Source organism: Osmerus eperlanus, chromosome 2, assembly GCF_963692335.1.
Source record: "Osmerus eperlanus chromosome 2, fOsmEpe2.1, whole genome shotgun sequence".
NCBI lineage: Eukaryota > Metazoa > Chordata > Actinopteri > Osmeriformes > Osmeridae > Osmerus > Osmerus eperlanus.
This window is the reverse complement of record NC_085019.1, coordinates 20,903,899-20,922,397: the sequence shown is the minus strand read 5'-3', so window position 1 is coordinate 20,922,397 and position 18,499 is coordinate 20,903,899. Positions and strand designations below refer to the sequence as shown.

At 49.7% G+C, this 18,499-nt stretch overlaps 1 protein-coding gene across 3 annotated transcripts; it reads right to left on the bottom strand.

The window, feature by feature from the left end:
• Positions 1-9,280: 9,280 nt before the first annotated feature.
• Positions 9,281-18,083, bottom strand: LOC134014419 (transcription factor AP-4-like). 3 transcript variants are annotated; one of them, XM_062453995.1, is made up of 7 exons: positions 17,666-18,083; positions 15,506-15,671; positions 15,099-15,197; positions 14,721-14,891; positions 14,122-14,244; positions 12,029-12,199; positions 9,281-11,793 (listed from the first exon to the last, which is right to left on the bottom strand). In XM_062453995.1, the coding sequence occupies exons 1-7, from the start codon at positions 17,752-17,754 to the stop codon at positions 11,638-11,640; spliced, it is 975 nt and encodes a 324-aa protein (XP_062309979.1). In that variant the 5' UTR covers positions 17,755-18,083; the 3' UTR covers positions 9,281-11,637. The 3 variants fall into 3 exon arrangements, with proteins under 3 accessions (XP_062309979.1, XP_062309981.1, XP_062309982.1); XM_062453997.1 differs by lacking the exon at positions 17,666-18,083 and adding an exon at positions 17,284-17,361; XM_062453998.1 differs by lacking the exon at positions 17,666-18,083 and adding an exon at positions 15,843-15,864.
• Between the last annotated feature and the right edge of the window lie 416 nt (positions 18,084-18,499).

The following is an 18,499-nucleotide window of genomic DNA, read 5'->3' as shown; positions in this document are numbered from 1 at the left end:
TAGACAGCAGCAGGCCTGGCATCGGACCCCACGACACTCTAAATTAACCCTCCAGGCGCCAGGGGAGCAGCTCCGGAGTGGGACATCTGTCACGGGAACCATATGTCCCGGTTGAGCCCGTTGCTGGGCAACCGGGAGCAGCTTAGGAGGAACATTCCGGTGGCAACCACCCGTCCAGTTGGTACTTTGCCGGTAAAGAGCTGCCGGCTTTTGGAAGAACAGCACACAGGGTGGTTGTGGCCTGAGCAGTTATGTGTCACGCCTACACTAATAGCTGTTAGCTTCGGTGCTGTAAAGAGGATGCTTAATGTCACCGTTATTGGGAAATCACTTCACAAAGGTCATGGATTAGGGGTTGGTGGTGGTCATTTGAGGATCAGTAGAACTTTCCATGCTCCACACAAAGTTGCAAATGACGTCCGCGTCATCTCGTATCGTGTGTCGTTCTCACGTAAACATGTTACTACCTACAGCTCTGGAAAAGATTGAGAGACCACTGCACCTTTTTCTTTCGTTTTTAAAAAGGTTGAGAAGGACCATTTTGAGTGAGGAACAGAAGGGTAAAAATGTGCAGTGGCCTAAAAAATGTTACCCTTCCGTTCCACACTCAAAATTGTCCTTCTCAAAAGTTGCAGTGGTCTCTCAATTTTTTCCAGAGCTGTATGTCAAGTGTGTGTGTGACTATCCAAGCGCTTGTGTATGCATCTCATATCTGGAAGAGTTTTTAAAAGCATACATCTGATGGAGGTCAGCTAGCGATGCTGGGCAGTTTAATTTAATTACAGCTAACATGATAAGCCCTCCATAGCCCCCGGGGTGAACACTGTGGGACACACAGGTTTTCTTTGGGGGGTACCTTTTAGGGATGGGGGATTTCCATGGCAGAGATTTAGCATCGAGGGGCCAAATATAGTCTTTCCTCATTACAGTTCTATTTGATCATGAACTGAATAGTGGGCCTTAAGGTGGCACAGTACCTAACATTCTTGCCATGTTAACCCTCGTGCTGCCTTCGGGTCACATGACCCAAAGGTTGATAACGAACCATCGTTGTGTTTACCCAATTTTACCCAATACAAAAACAAATTAAAATAATTTTCTTTTAACCTTCGCAATGTGGGGGGTCTGAGACAGCCCAACGGTTAAAAGAAAAGGCTTCACTTTGTCTTTGTATGCGGTAAATCTGTCGCAATACGACGGTGGGTCACAATGACTGATGGGTCAGAATGACCCGAAGATAACACAAGGGTTAAAGCCAGCATGGAGGACGGTGGTGTTGATGGTCCTGATCCAGTCATCCCCCCGACCCTGACCCAGTCATCACCCTGACCCTGACCCAGTCATCACCCTGATCTGACCCAGTCATCACCCTGACCCTGACCCAGTCATCACCCTGACCCTGACCCAGTCATCACCCTGATCTGACCCAGTCATCACCCTGACTTTGACCCAGTCATCACCCTGACCCTGACCCAGTCATCACCCTGACCCTGACCCAGTCATCTCCCTGACTCTGACCCAGTCATCACCCTGATCTGACCCAGTCATCACCCTGACCCTGACCCAGTCATCACCCTGACCCTGACCCAGTCATCACCCTGATCTGACCCAGTCATCACCCTGACTTTGACCCAGTCATCACCCTGACCCTGACCCAGTCATCACCCTGACCCTGACCCAGTCATCTCCCTGACCCTGACCCAGTCATCACCCTGACCCTGACCCAGTCATCACCCTGATCTGACCCAGTCATCACCCTGACCCTGACCCAGTCATCTCCCTGACCCTGACCCAGTCATCACCCTGACCCTGACCCAGTCAGCACCCTGACCCTGACCCAGTCATCTCCCTGACCCAGTCATCACCCTGACCCTGACCCAGTCATCACCCTGATCTGACCCAGTCATCACCCTGATCTGACCCAGTCATCACCCTGACTTTGACCCAGTCATCACCCTGACCCTGACCCAGTCATCACCCTGACCCTGACCCAGTCATCTCCCTGACCCTGACCCAGTCATCACCCTGACCCTGACCCAGTCATCACCCTGATCTGACCCAGTCATCACCCTGACCCTGACCCAGTCATCACCCTGACCCTGACCCAGTCATCACCCTGACCCTGACCCAGTCATCTCCCTGACCCAGTCATCACCCTGACCCTGACCCAGTCATCACCCTGATCTGACCCAGTCATCACCCTGACCCTGACCCAGTCATCACCCTGACCCTGACCCAGTCATCACCCTGACCCTGACCCAGTCATCTCCCTGACCCAGTCATCACCCTGACCCTGACCCAGTCATCTCCCTGACCCTGACCCAGTCATCACCCTGACCCTGACCCAGTCAGCACCCTGACCCTGACCCAGTCATCTCCCTGACCCAGTCATCACCCTGACCCTGACCCAGTCATCACCCTGACCCAGTCATCACCCTGACCCTGACCCAGTCATCTCCCTGACCCTGACCCAGTCAGCACCCTGACCCTGACCCAGTCATCACCCTGATCTGACCCAGTCATCACCCTGACTCTGACCCAGTCATCACCCTGACCCTGACCCAGTCATCACCCTGACCCTGACCCAGTCATCACCCTGACCCTGACCCAGTCATCTCCCTGACCCTGACCCAGTCATCACCCTGACCCTGACCCAGTCATCACCCTGATCTGACCCAGTCATCACCCTGACTCTGACCCAGTCATCACCCTGATCTGACCCAGTCATCACCCTGACCCTGACCCAGTCATCACCCTGATCTGACCCAGTCATCACCCTGACCCTGACCCAGTCATCACCCTGACTCTGACCCAGTCATCACCCTGATCTGACCCAGTCATCACCCTGACCCTGACCCAGTCATCACCCTGACCCTGACCCAGTCATCACCCTGACTCTGACCCAGTCATCACCCTGACTCTGACCCAGTCAGCACCCTGACCCTGACCCAGTCATCACCCTGACCCTGACCCAGTCATCACCCTGATCCAGACCGCTGTGGTTTGCGGCCCTAATACTGGAGTTGTCTTGAAATTATCCTGAGAGGGAACACGAGACTAAGACAACTGCTTTCAACTAGCTTCCTGCCAACTAACTAGCCCACCACCACTGACCATCCTCCCAGGACTAGCAAGATGCACAGATAGCGTCCGAGATAGTTGGATCTGTTGTTGTTTAAGAACACGTAGCCATGGTAGCCATGGTAGCCATGGCTCCAACATGTAGTTTCCGTGAAATCAGCGCCTCGCATTCCGAGCCGTCACATCAACTCCACCCCCATGACCCCAGGGGGGTGGGGGGGGGGGGTCGGGGGTGCCCACGCGGGTGATCAGAGTGGGCCAGCACGGAGCGTGGTTAATGGGGGGGTGGGCATGGATGTCGACAGGTGGCGCCGTGGTCAGATATAGCTCCACAAAGGGTCAGGAGATGGAAGGGCTGGGGGGGTCGTAGAGCCTCCTATTTTAAGGCGTGTTGGTATGGAGACGCAGGAACAGTGGGAGTGGTCGGTCTGATGCTGCTATGTCAGTCAAAGAGGAGAGGCAGGGGGACACTGCGCGTAACCTTGGGGGGGGGGGATCTCATCCTGTCCCTGTTGTGGTAAAGGGGTTGTTGGACAGTGGGGGGGGGGGCAGTGTCCCCATGTAGGGGGGACACTGCCCCCCCTACATGGGGCGTCTCTTCAGTGCTCTCAACCGGGAAATCCCCTTTGGCCTCACAGTGTGCATACGTCCTCATTCAGGCTCGTCTTGGATTCACTTTGTGGAACCGAGGACGACTCTGTTCCAACCGACTAAGATGACTGTCGACAGGGAGTCAAAACCCACCTCCTCAATGTAGCTGGTTGGCGTAACGACACCACACGGAAATCTTCGACGCGATTTCGCAACACTCACACACTCTCTCTGGATGTTTCCGGCGGCAACCACAGCAACGTTTACACCCTCTCAATTGACGACGGCGTTTGACATTGAATCGAGTCGTCCAGTGCTAAACAAAATGGTGGCCAGATTGCGGCCATGTCCCGTGTTGCGATTCTCTGGCCAATCAGAAGTCTGTTTTCAAGTCACCTTTTATCATCACCTTGGTTTGTATTGAACCACACCAGTAGGTCCCAGAGTCAAGCCGGAACCTTCTAGTAGAAAAAGGGCCTAACACACATTCAGACAAAGACACAAAACTTTTTGCAACACAAATAACTCATGCTACATGAAGACACGTATCTGAATAAGTATCTTTCACAGAAAATACATCTTCCTGGATAAAACTAACAGATAGTGACTCCAGGCAGAGCAGTTAACCAGGTTCCTCACTGTTGACCTCAAGATCAAGCAACTCCATTAAACTCGCCTTTCACAACCGACTGACACCTGAGTCACCGCAGCAAAGCAGTCATTCTCCATTTCACTAGACCTGACCAAGACCATCAATCACTCAATTCACCAATCAGGTACTACACTTGTAACTGAATTCATTAACATTTCCTTCAAATGGATCAAGAAAACCAGTCCAACTACCTCCCTTCCCATCAAATAGCACTGTAGATTCATGACGGTCCAGAAATCAACTGATGACAAATCTTTCAAAAAATACTTCCAGCTTCATCCAACAACAATATAAATACGTTAAACTGCCATAAAGTGCCGTTGAATCATATGTGATGTGGGCTAGGCCCCTGGCCCTGCCTGACAGCATAATACATGTCCCTATAAGGCCAACGGCTGGGAATAAATTGTGATTGTGACAGTGCATGGTGACAGCAGCTGTGCAGTGTGTCTAAAGGGTAGCGCGGGATGGGGGTCTGTAGGGAAGGGGGGGAGAGAGGATGAGGAGAAGAGGAGGGAGGAGATGGGGGAGGGAGGAGACAGGGGTCTGGAGGGAGAAGGAGAGAGGAGGGGGGTAATGGGAGGGAGGAGATGGGGAGGGAGGAGACAGGGGTCTGGAAGGAGAAGGAGAGAGGAGGGGGGGAATGGGAGGGAGGAGATGGGGAGGGAGGGAGGGAGGAGACAGGGGTCTGGAAGGAGAAGGAGAGAGGAGGGGGGGAATGGGAGGGAGGAGATGGGGAGGGAGGCAGGGAGGGAGGAAATGGGACGGGAGGGAGGGATGGGAGATCTATAGTGGACGGTGTTGGGTTTCAGGACGCCTTCCAATCTTAGACACCTGACGGCAGGCTAGGATATGGAGGTCTGGCCCTGCGGCCCGCCGCCATCCAAGGACGGAACAAGGGTAATGCCAACTACCCCAGCGCAATGACACGGGCCGCCCGGCTTCCTAGAGCGGGCGTGCCAGATTCCTGTAATCACTGTGCCATGTAAGAACATTTACTTGAACTATCAACCTTGATACGAGCCAAAGCATTAAGTCAGCTATTTCTTTACAGGGTAAGTAATTTAGTTTAGAGTCAAAACCACCAGTCATGCCATCAGCTCCTCTTTACCCAAAGACGGTTAGTTAGGAACATTATGTAGCAGAAAGAAGAAGAGAAGGTAGGGAGAGAGAGAGAGGGAGAGAGAGGGGGGGGAGAGAAAGAGAGAGAGTGACAGAGAGACAGAGAGAGCGAAAGAGACAGATAGAGAGAGTGGCAGAGAGAGAGACAGAGAGAGAGAGACAGAGAGAGCGAGACAGAGAGAGATAGAGAGAGAGGGAGAGCGAGACAGAGAGAGAGTGTATTCAGACTCCTCTGTGAGTTCTCTCCCCAGCCTCTGATAGTTTCCATCAGCTGGTGCCATACTTTAGGACAGCTGACACACACACACACACACACAACCAGGCTGGAGCGTCCACTGTTCAAAAGGCACACAGAAAGTTTGTGTCCACCCAAGAACCTCATCAGCAGACCTAATAAAGGATTAACTGGTCAGATCTGAAAAGTACACATGCTTGGAAAGAGTGACAGAGAGAGAGAGAGACATGGACCCTCCTTTCAGAGCGGTTGTATAAAAAGGATGAGACCATGCTGAAGCCTTAAAATACATCCATCCCCGACTCTGCGAACACCGTTTTAATTTTAACCTCCCTGATCTGAAATAGGCCAGCAGGAAGGCAGAGAAGGGGCTGCCAGACACCCTGTCCTGTCCCCCTCTGGTGACAGCGTGACCGTTTGAAGGGCCACCTTGTGTCCCCAAACACCCAGACTCTAAACCTCCATTCTCCAGATGTCCCCCTGGTCTTTTCAATCCATGACTGAAAGTGAAGTCCACCTTTCAGTATAAGACACTGAAATGATCAATGAACATGAACGAAGGTACACAGTTGATCTAGCGATGACTTTCACGGGCATTGCTGTGAGAACACGGGAACGATAAAGTTAGTTTGAAGGCTCAGATGGATTCTGACTGACCACCTACTGTACTGTGGTGGAAGACCGACTGGACAGGGCACTGCTGTGTCAGTGACACCAAGCCGACACCAAGGAACTATGCAACCAACTCATACACGACCGGTTCTTTAGCACATACAGTAAATGGAAGAGATTTCTGGTGCACTAGCAAGGCCCCCCCGCCCCTCACAAACACACACACACACCCACACACACCTTACCTGCTGTGGCCAGGACCAGCAGGGAGAAGAAGCAGCAGATTGAGACTATACCCTTCATGATGGCTGCCAGGAGAACTCTGACAGTCTCTCAGGCTATATATATCAAGGCAGGACGGTCAAAGGGTAGACATGGTTGGGGGTGGGGCACTGACCGGGACAGTGGGTGGGGGTGACAGTGTGTGAGTGTGAGGCGTCAGAGTCATGACAGGGCCCAATGCGTACTGGCAGGTGACTGGCTCTTTAAATGTGGCCTGTTGGGACATTGACGTCGAGACAAGAGAATTAAGGTCCCCCTAAAATAATATAAATTCTTGAAAGAAATGTTTACAAATGATGCATGCTTAAAGATACAAACTGAGAAACTCAGTTTCAGCCTAGTAAATGAACAAACCTTGGTGTCACTTAGTGGTGAATCATAGAATCACCAAATCTAGTCACTGAGATTAGTTTTTTTATGACCAAACTGAAATTCATTAGACAAATCACACAGATAAAAAACATCCATTATTCAATAAAACCAGAAGCTCTACAAGCCCTCGTTCTTCTCCCCAGCAGAATGCAATAAACAAATAACCATGGCAGTTTTATCACAGTAGCTCAATAAACTGCTCATAAACATGTCACATTTAGCAATTCCAGAATTGACTGTAGTATAGGTACTGTAGATTGATGTTCAGCTTTCTAGCTGACTAGGAAAAAAAAACTTAGATTATATGGAGGTGATAGAACTACAAAAATGGCTGATTTGGCGAAGTAGAACAGGAAGGGACGACAGAGCAGAGGGGTGAGGAAAGGAGGAAAGGAGAGGTGAGGAAAGGAGGAAAGGAGAAGAGGGGCGAGGAAAGGAGGAGAGAAGAGAGGTGAGGAAAGGAAAGGAGAAGAGGGGTGAGGAAAGGAAAGGAGAAGAGGGGTGAGGAAAGGAGGAGAGGAGAAGAGGAGAGGTGAGGAAAGGAGAAGAGGGGTGAGGAAAGGAAAGGAGAAGAGGGGTGAGGAAAGGAGGAGAGGAGAAGAGGAGAGGTGAGGAAAGGAGAAGAGGGGTGAGGAAAGGAAAGGAGAAGACGGGTGAGGAAAGGAGAAGAGAGGTGAGGAAAGGAGAGGAGATAGGGGTGAAAAGGAGAAGAGAGGAAAGCAGGGAAGGGATGAAGAAGGGAGGAGAAACTCCCAGATATACGCTTGGTGGATTACTGCTTTCTTATCACTCCAAAGCAGGCACCGTCTGGTTGAAAGTAATCTTACAATTCTTGGGAATTAATGTCTTACTGTGAACTAATCCTCAAGTGAAAGTACTAGTTTCCCCTTCAGAAAAACATAGTTTACAAAAAGTATCCGAAAACCGAAGTTACAACAATAGGCCTAGCCTTCATTTTAAGAGGTCTCATGTTTTGATGTTCTTCTGTTCGGAGTCTGGGAGAGCTTGTGGGTTTGAACTAAATTCCAAAGCTAGGCTAATATTGGTGCACATTCACTTAATTCAGGTATTAAAGTGTTGCATGACTTTGACATACAAGTTGACAAAAACAGTCAAGTTGCCTCCAAGGTGGTAAGGCAGGTTGCCAGGTTTGAATTGCCAGGTTTGTGGAACCCACTTCAGCTACCAGTACAGCAGCAGTTCTAGAGCGTTGTCAGCATTGTGCGCTTCATTGTGTTCCTCGGTTACAGTGACACCACAGTGTCTCGTCCAGAAACATGTATGTGCCCTGTAGAGTATATGCCTGTCTTGTCCTTCCAATGTCTCCAGTGTGAGAAGTTCTCTCAGGTTTCTCCAAGCAGTTCCTCCAGAAATACCTTGACAGTTTATGACCTCTGACCCAAACAGAGGGCAGGCTCTGGTTGCATGGCCAAGCGTTAGTCCCAGCTAAGCTAGGCTAGCCTCCACTGAGCCTTTAGCTCAACAGGTGGCAATGCTTGTTGCTGGGCTTGCTTGGGTTACCAGCGGACGTTTCTGTGATAATGACATCAGTAGAAGCTATGTTGGAACACAGGTGTGTTCCAACAATTGTGAGTATGCTGCACCACATTCTGTAAAGGACATGTCAGCCAATCTTGACCACTCTAGAGGAAACCTTGTATTTCAAGTATCAAGTGGCTGACTAGGAAATATTCCTGAGGAACATCATAGAAAGTCTTCCATAACGTGTCGCCTGATTTCCATCAGAAGTTGTAATGTGATCGACAAACTGCAAACCTCAAGAGCTTTGAACACGAGGAAACTAACTGTGTAGGCCCTTTCCTCGAGCTCCTGCAAGATGACATCTGCTAGTTGTCGTATGGTTAGCATGGACTCTGCGTGACAAAACATGTTCAACGTCCGAGCGTCGAAGCGCAAACAGAAGGCGTTATTCACATTTTGTCTGGGCACCAAAATCTCCTGTCACTTCACAACACCAGAGGGAGCGTTGACCTTGGTGACCTCTCATTGAATATGTGAGCAGGAGGCAGGAAGGAGTTGGAGCAGCGAGAAAGACAGAGATGTGGCATCACACTGAAGACTACAGCTCACCCACAATCTCAGGCGGACAACCACCAATCACAAAGAGCCACTTGTTCACAAACCAAAACACTCAGAGGACCAAGATGAAGTAAAGAGAATAAATAGTTCTCTAGCCAGGAAATGCAATTGCTCTAATTAAACTGAAACGAATTAAAAGAAAACACGGAGACCAAATGTAAAAAACAAAGTACAAACTTTATTATTCTGTTTTTACAAAGGCACAAGCCTCCTAACCCCCCCCCTCCCCCCGTTTGTTTTTTTTCCTTAAAAAAAATCCAGAAATATTATAGCTTCTTGATGACCACATGGACCAACAAACAAAAGGTCCACAAAAAAACAAACACGAACAAAATCAACAACAGATTATTATTTTTTTTATGGAAAGGAGGGTCTGGAGAGAGGGAAGATAGGTCCAGACTGATGAGGAGAGAGACGACAGAAGAGGGAGAGTGTGGGATGGAGAGACATGGAGAGGGCATGGGTATATAGGAGAGTAGAACAGCTATGCGCTTTCTCTCACAGCTTTTCAAGGGCTTTAGCTGGGCGGGAGGGGAGGGGGGGGGGATTTTTTCCCAAAAATAGACCCCCCCCCTCTCCCTCTTAGTACAGTAAGTGCTTCAAAATCACAGTTACTGACCCCCCCTGCCTCCTCGGATCTCCAGACCCGACTCTCTGACGTGTCCGTTTACAGAGACGCGGGGCAGTTAAAAGGCTTCGAGAGGAAGTGGTTGAATACAGGTTCACCGGGCGAGAGGGAAGATGGACCAAGAGCAAACCACGTCTTTTCAGCAATCAATACGTGTTCAGTACGCGGGCCTGTTTCAGGTAAGGATTAACAACATACGTTTTCTTTGGGGGGGGGGGGGGGGGGGGAGAAATCATACCTCGAGAGCAGGTCGACCGTGTACACCGGTTCGTCCCTGGCTGAGGTAAATATCCCAGCAGCCATCTAGCTCAGTCCTGTCCTGACCTCGCTGTGAGTTCACTCCTAGAGCCAGGAAGGACAGCCGAGCTGCGTCCACTTGAACAATTTCTGTCCAGCAGTTTTTTTTTTTTTTTATGTACAAAAAAAAGGACACCATTAAGAACACACATTCTCGAATTTGCCATCAAATTCATATTACGATAAAAAACAAAACAAGAGACTCCATTGCTATGGCAGGTACGATGCCAAAACTATCTCCAGAAACTAAAACCAAGCATGCTGTACTAGTGAATAGGGGCTGGTTAAGATGGGAGGGTAAAGGGATAGAATCTTCTGGAATGTCTAGAATGTCCATCCATGTGAAAAAAATGGAAGGCTCCAGTGATACCGGCATGTCTCTACAGTAGGGGGTCTGGGTAAAGGGGGGGCGGGAGATCTCGGCGGGGGGGTAGAGGATGGAGGACTGTTCAGGTCTGTCCTCCACCAGGGCTGGGTTAAGGCCAGCAGCTGCTGTTCACCTAGCAGTCTGTCTCTGTCTGGTAACTAAAACTAAAGTGAGGACTGTAAGACAGGACGACATGCAACTCCGGCACTGAGAGCTTTTAACGTCCGAGCGGCGGCGATGAACGTTCGACGATAGAAAATAAATCCACCACTTCGGCGACGAGAGAATGCATAGAGCGAGTGCGCTCGGCGTGTTCGACGCAGCTCCACGGCACGACCGAGCAACTCGGTGAGCGAATGCCTTGACCCTCGAGGAGGGTGAGCGGTCGCTGAACGACGCCAGAGCCAAAACGAACCCCGGTGAACGATGGGACGCACAGAGAGAACCATCCTCGGATTGGCTTCTACAACAAGCCAGGCTCTTTTCTGCACCGACCCCGACCTTTAGGTTGCCCTAGGGTGGCCGTTTTAGAGTGTGGGGGGTGTCGAAAGGGGGTAGTGTACCTAAAAACATGGCGTGTATACTGGGACCCAGCCCAGTAAAAGAGCACGTAGTGGCACCAACACAGACAGACAAAAGGAGAGAGAGAGAGAAGGTAGGGAATCGGTTAAGTGCACTCTTCCTCTGTTCTCCTCCATAAAACAAAAACTAAATGTTTGCCTCGTCTCCCAAGCTAAGTTTCTTAGCTCGACAGGGACAAAGTGACAGTTTCCAGTCTAGGTGCTGCTGGTTGGCCTTAAGTACAATCGCTGACCAGATACCCCACCCAGCAGAAAGACCGGGGGAAGTGAAATGTTTTCATTTTTACTCTGCAAGAGTAAAACAAAAAAATCCTCTCGTTCCAGCGCCAGGTCTGTGTGTGGAAGTGCCAGCAAGGATCTGGAGCAGTGTCATCCAGGGAACGAGAAAGGGGGGGATACTGGTGTGGTCCAGACATTCAGTCTAGCTCACCCTTTACGTAGTCCTGTGTGTGTGTGTGTCAGAACCTTGGTAGCCAGCAAAGGAGCAGGAAATTGAGAAGAGCGTAAGAGATTGGAAAAAAAGAAAGAAAAAGACAATTAAACTGTTAGGGCAGCCTATGGTTCTACAGTAAGTGGATGATGTGTGTGTGTGTGTTAGCCTTTTTCCATCATCATCTTCCTCCTAGTAGTGTCCACAGTCAGAGAGCTTGGTGTTTGTATGGGCCCCACTGTCAAAAGCCCCTTCTTTTGGTGTGTGTGTGTGACCCAGACAAGGTCTCAGGGCAGTGAGCAGTCCTCCGCGTCCTCGCTGTCCGACCCCGTGTCGGAGCCTGACAGGCCTCGTCCGGGGGTGACGATCACGGCCCTCCTCTGCTCGTCCTCGCCCCCCACACCGGCCTCCTCGTGCTGGGTGCCCTCAATATGCTGGATGGCCTGGAGGGGGGGAGGGGGAGAGGGATGGAGAGAGAAATGAAGAGGGGGGAGAGAAAGCACAAGAGAGAAAGTGGGAGGAGTTGAGTCAAAATTTGAACAGCACCTTCTGGTGGTTACAAGTGGAACTGCATCAGGGTTTGCGATGGTTTCTAAAAAGCTGCCAACAGACTGTACCCCCCCCCCCCCACACACACACACACACACACACACACACACACGTCTTTGTCTCTCTCACCTGCACGATCGTGTCCAGGTTCTGCCGAGACGTGGATGCTGCGTTGATGACCGAGGGCGGGCCCATGGTAACCACGGTGACGTGATGGGGCTGGGTGGCGGGCTGTGCCGGCGCAGGGACGATGACCGTGGCGTGGTGGGTGGGGGCGGGAGGCGTGGCCGGCGCCAAAACCTGCATGGGGTTGGGGCATACACACATGCATTATTTCTTGACACAAGAAATAGAACTTAAGGACATTTTGGGCTAATAACACAACACAGGCCTACATGCTTCATGACTTCCTTCCTGAATGTCAAGTATGTAACATTGATCAATCAGTACAATCTGAAATCCAATCTCAATTCTTCAAATCCTAACCCCATTTAAAGTTGTGTCATTCTGACCTTTCTTCCCTTCCGACTAGGGCTGAACGATTTAGGAAAATAAGATAATCGCGATTAATTTGCAATTGCGATTTAATATGCGATTATGATGTATTATTAATATAGATATATACTAGCCTACTGATCTCCAGTCAGCAACATAACACACAAGTTCAGAAAAACTAACGTGAACATACCGCCTGTAGCCTACTTCATCGAATATATTTTGGTAAATCAAAGCTAAACTAGAAACATACGCTTTAGTTGCACTTTCTTAACTAAAGCTAGCTAGCTACCGTTTTGGAAAAATAACTTGCGCTGTGGAGACAGTCGGAAATATTTAGAACTCACGCATCTAAAGGTTAAATCTTAAAAGAAAAAAAGACACTGTCTGAACAGTTCTGATCCAGTCAGGAGCCTAACAGAAACAGTATGGCATCGTCAGCCATAGTGATCCTACTGTATGTGTATCACCGAGGGGTATCATATATTTCGTGATGAACGCTTACTGCTTGAGTAATTGTGTAGTAGGCTACATTGAGTTAGGCTTTGAAACATTTTGATCAGTGATCCTGTCGGGTGTTATTTGGCTTATTTGACACACTGGTGTTCAGAATTTGCATAGTACATGGTTTGTGGTGTTTTTTTAGGGCCGAATTAGGTTGTTGGTGTTTCCCCGTGAGGTAGCAACGTTAGCCAGGCAGGTTTTGCACAATACTTGACACTGCGCAGCATCTTTTTTTTTAAAGGCAAAATTGGCAAAGTGACTGTAGTCTCAGGTTCTGTCGAGCCTGAGGCCATGATCGTACAGGTCAAGGTACAGTGTAGCGTGAAAAGTTGATCATTCGTCTGCAAACTGCGTTACTCTCGCGTGTCACGTGACCAAAGTAAAATCGCAGCCTTTGCGATTACAAAATCGCGTTCTGTCCCATCGCGATATTAAGCGCAAATGCAATTAATCGTTCAGCCCTACTTCCGACACAGACCTCCATTTGCCACAGCCCCAGTTTAAGGTGTAACAGTGGGAACCTTCCTATCAACCAGTCTTCATCTGGACCAGGCACATAAAGGAATGGCTACAAAAACGATGGGCTACAAAACAGCGTGGGTGTCTCATCTCAGTGCTGCCCTCCCACCCCCACCCCGGCTCCCGTGACAGCTGATGTGTGGCGTCTGTGGATCAACACCCTCCGCCCCGCCCGAGCTGACACTACTTCCTGGGGAGGGGGGGGGGGGGGGAGTGTCTGGAGGTCTATTGATTTGGCGTTGTGTTCCCCTTCGCCAGCGACAGGGCCAGACGGGGCGGCTGTAACGAGACTCTCCCAGCACGCCCGGGCTGCAGACGGGCGGGAAAACAATCTGCGAGCCGTAAACGTGTCACCTCTGTTCGCACCGCCATGAACTTTGACGCCGTTTGGAAGTGTGTGGGGTCGTACACAAATCAGTCCGGTGTGCACACAGTGCGGGTCTTAAACGGTACTAAATCCCTTTCCCCAGCAGCAGATGGTGTGTGTATGTAACAGCTATAGTATATAACAGTCGTGTCGCCTGTAGTTTTGATTCCTCCTGATCTTTACCCCCACTGTGCTTCGAAGTCGGGGCCCTGCAACCTACAAGCCTGACTACTAGCTACAAGACTACTAGCTACAAGACTACACCACTGAAAAAGCTAGCTTTGAGGAGTGAGTTCCCCCATCCACCTCAGGTTAAACGGACATGCGTGGGTCTCACCTGCGGGCTGAGGGCGGGTGTGTTCTCCTCCGACTGGTCGTGCTGCTGCTGGGCCAGGCGGCCGGCCCGCAGCTCCTGGTCCAGAAGCTTCTCCGAGTACAGGTGGTCGTCCAGGGAGCGGATCTGCAACACCGGGAAAGGGGGGGGGGGGGGGGCTGTTACACCTGGGGGGGGGGGGGCTTTGACTACAAGTGCCTCTTTTGCATAACGTTGTTCCGTTGTTCAAAGCATAGGATGCATGCATGTCTGTATGCATGTTTGTCTGTATGCATGTTTGTCTGTCTGTCTGTCTGCATGTCTGTCTGCATGCATGCATGTCTGTCTGCATGCATGTCTGCATGCATGTCTGTCTGCATGCATGTCTGTCTGTCTGTCTGAATGCATGTCTGTCTGCATGCCTGTCTGCATGCATGCCTGTCTGCATGCATGCCTGTCTGCATGCATGCCTGTCTGCATGCATGTCTGTCTGCATGCATGTCTGTCTGCATGCATGTCTGTCTGTCTGCATGTCTGTCTGCATGCATGTATGTCTGCATGCATGTATGTCTGTCTGCATGAATGTCTGTCTGCATGAATGTCTGTCTGTCTGCATGTGTCACCTGTTCTTCCAACAGCATCCTGGCGGAACGTTCCTTATCCAGCTGCTGCCGTAGCTCGATCATCTCCCTCCGCAGGTCCTCCCCCTTCTCCTCCTCCAGGATGTCGGGGGAGCCGATCCCCTCGTCCTTCTCCTCAGCACGCCTCCTCTTCGGGGAGGAGCCGCTGAACTCCTGGTGGGGGGGAACGGTGGGATATAACATTGCCATTAACAGACCACCAGGACTATGCATAGACTTGCAGTTAAGGTGGACCGGGTGGTCTGTAGGTCTAGTCCCTCAGCAAGGTTCTAGTTCCCCAGCTAGGTTCTAGTCCCTCAATTAGGTTCTAGTTCCCCAGCTAGGTTCTACTCCCTCAGCTAAGTTCTAGTCCCTCCTCACCTGGATGAAGCGCTTCAGCTGATTGTTCTGCTGCAGTAGCCGGGTCTTCTCCTGTTCCAGGGAGAAGATGTACTCTGCTGTCTGCTGCAAGATAGCTGCCTGGCATGAGGGACAGGCGGGTTAGAGTGTTTCTCAAATGGGGGTACGAGGAGGTACTACAGGAGGTACAGACAAAGTGGAAAAATGAGAGTAAATAATGAAAATGGATATAAATATTTACAGAACGTAAATATGGGTATGAAGGGTTCTTGGATTCAGATATCAGAAAAAGGGGTACTGAAGCCAAAAAGCTCGAAAAGGTTCTAGTCCTTTTGACAACAATCATGGACAGGAACTGCAGCAGGGCGGACTTGACCTAAAGACCAACTCAGGAGACGTTGCGTCTCCTGCCTCGGCCAGAGCCCCACCTTGCTGAGCTTCTCTCCGTCGCTGTGGGGGATGAGCGTCTTGAGGGACTGGAAGCCAGAGTTGATGCTCTGCATGCGCCGACGCTCGTTGCTGTTGGCGATCTCCCGTCGGATTCGCCTCTCCTGGTCGCGCGCCGTTTCAGGGGTCAGGGGGATATTCCCCAGACTGGGAGGGAGGGGGGAAGAGGGTCAAAGGTTACTTGGTGGGCGGTTCATCCGCATAGGTTTTGGGGTGGATGACGGGAGCGTGACCCTAACAACGTCAACAGGCCACTGAAAAATCTGATAATAAAATCAACGGCACAGTGTTTTGACCCCATCGATATTCCAACCAAACCTATATGATTGGTGGGATTATGTCGTGGAATACCAGACTTCCTCCACGTATGTGTCTGGTCTGTTTGACAACAGCCTCGTGAACACACCTCACTGAAATGTCCACAATCAACAACCAGCTGTCTGTGCAATGTTGACTTTCCAAAAACTCCCCGGCAGACCTATTGTCTCAAAACCGTGATTTGTCTACGCAGCCTGCGTCCTCCGCACGCAGAATTGATCGGGAGGGAAACAGGCTGCCAGGACTTCCCATAATCCACTGTATCAGGCAGCGTATCTCTGGAAAGCTCTCTAGCAAGGCTCTTATCAGTAGTGACTCAGCTGCCTCAGAGCAAACACAGGCAGTCATTGTGCAGACACAGGCGGGCAGGGAGCTGCGAGCCGGCCGCTTCCTTACGTCCCAGAATGCATCCGGCAAACACGGTCACTGCCAAATCACAACCGAGGACGGGTGCACAGCCTGGGAACCAAATACAAGTAGCCTGCCCAAGCATGACAGACAAACCAAGGGACACTTTTCTGGATACCGGACTGCATCCGGTGGTTTGCAGTTAATACAGTAAATGATTCTGTACCAAAAAAAGAGCGCTCTGATCTCCGGGTCTGAATCGCAATAGCCGCTCTTTGAATTAATGTAAAAAGATGGGGTTGGAGAATGGAATATACTATTGCCATTTTAAAGACTTAAACTAATCTGTAGACAAGGCAAAGCCACGCTATCATGTTATTATGACATCATGATCTTACATGCGCATGAACCCAAAGCACATTACATGTTACACTGTCAAGAGAAAAGAACTACATTTCCCAACGCGCCTGGTGCACGAATACCTCCGCCTCCTTCAACAGTCTTAACAGACGCATTGACGGGCCTTCCGCGGTATACACACCCCCTTATTAAAACGACCACTATTATTAATTACTTCATTCGAGGTATACCGCGCATCAGCCTAAAAACTACTCAGTTGTTACTGGTTTTACACAATTAAATGACCACCCACGAAGACCACCATCGAAAACCCTAATCGCCTCCGCCATTACAACGATACGACTATCCTTCCTCTACGCTAGTCCATGCGGCAGCATGGCAGAGCTGCGGGTTAAAAGACGCAGTGTTGATGGGCAAGTTGTCAACAGAAATGTGTCAAATATACACACTGCTCTGAGAATTTGGCGAGTGGAGATGACTGAATTAACAGAAACGACATTTTGTCCATAATGTAAGACGGAACATGGCGTTGCACTGAGGTGAAAGACGCCAGACCCGTTCGCAGTAGAACAAGCCACAAGCATGGCCGCACTGCCCACAATAACTTGAGCCCGCTTTCTGTGTAAACGTAGCTAAGCGAACCCACTAAAGCTTTACTCTGGTTATTTAAGTCGTACGCCCTGTCCAACATATGCATATACTATGTCTTGCTAGTAAGTTTGAGCCAACTTACTGGAAACATATCACTGCGTTATTACAAATAAAAAAATATTAGATATGCTCGTGAGTGAAGCAGCAGCGTGGTGTGCATGGAACCACGTGGTTTGTTTGATGGGCGCATATTGTATCGATTTTGCAAATAAATTAAAAAGGTAATGTGGAAATAAGGTCACCCCAGTCTACATGGGGAAGCTACCCAGCTTAATTATAATAATAGCCTGTCTTTATGGAAGGCAATCACACGGTCCCGCTCCCCGATTGTCGGTCGTGTACACAATAACATACAAATCGAATCAAGCATGTTGCCACACCACCGTCGCTAAGTGCGTACTGATGGCATGGGGATATACACACATTTTCTTCAGCGATGACAAGATATAAAAGTGTATACACACCTACAAAGGCCACCAATCACATCCTTCTCCGTTTTCCTAAAATGTTGCAAGGAGGGCACCTTTTCAGCTGGTACCATGAAATACTCCATGCTTTCCTCTCCAGTGTAGGATCCCAATTTCTCGTTTTAATTAATAAGAAATGTGGATGCTGTTTTTGGCGAGCAAAATCCCTTGAACCACGGTACTAAATCTCCATGATAAAAAAAAAGATTCCAGGTCTGTATATGTAGTATTAGCTGAGTATTCAGAGTTGTAATGTTACTATACTCCAGCTGACGGGGTTCCCTCGTTGTGTATGGCGCTCTGACCCTCCCTCTGCCCGTCTGCATGTAAGTGTATGTGTGTATTTGCAGCTGATCGGATATCTTTCAAGGCGGGAAACAGCTGGTAGGAATCGCACAGTACTACCAAAAGCCTCCTTCTGCGGAGAGAGGAACTGCATGTAAACAAAGATGTAGAGTATCTGTTTTTAACGTGCATTTATAAAAAGTTAATGCAACACTTTAAAAAAAATTTTTTTTTTAAGCCCAACACATCGACATTTTCTACTAATGAAGAAAAAGCAACTGAAAAACTAAATGATCTATTATGTAAACGTTTCACAGTAATGCGGGTTTCTTCCTACTTTTCGATTGGGGGGATAAAAACTTTTATGAATACATGGCAATTTTATGTTTATATTCACTATGTCGCATTTCGAAGTCACGGCATTAAGTCTGACTGCCAGTGTGGGGCGTGCACTTCTCTCAACTGTGAGCGGCATCAGCTGACGACTTGGCAGGGCTTTCGACAACAGCAACAAACCGGGGAGGGTGCGGAGAGACATTACCGGGA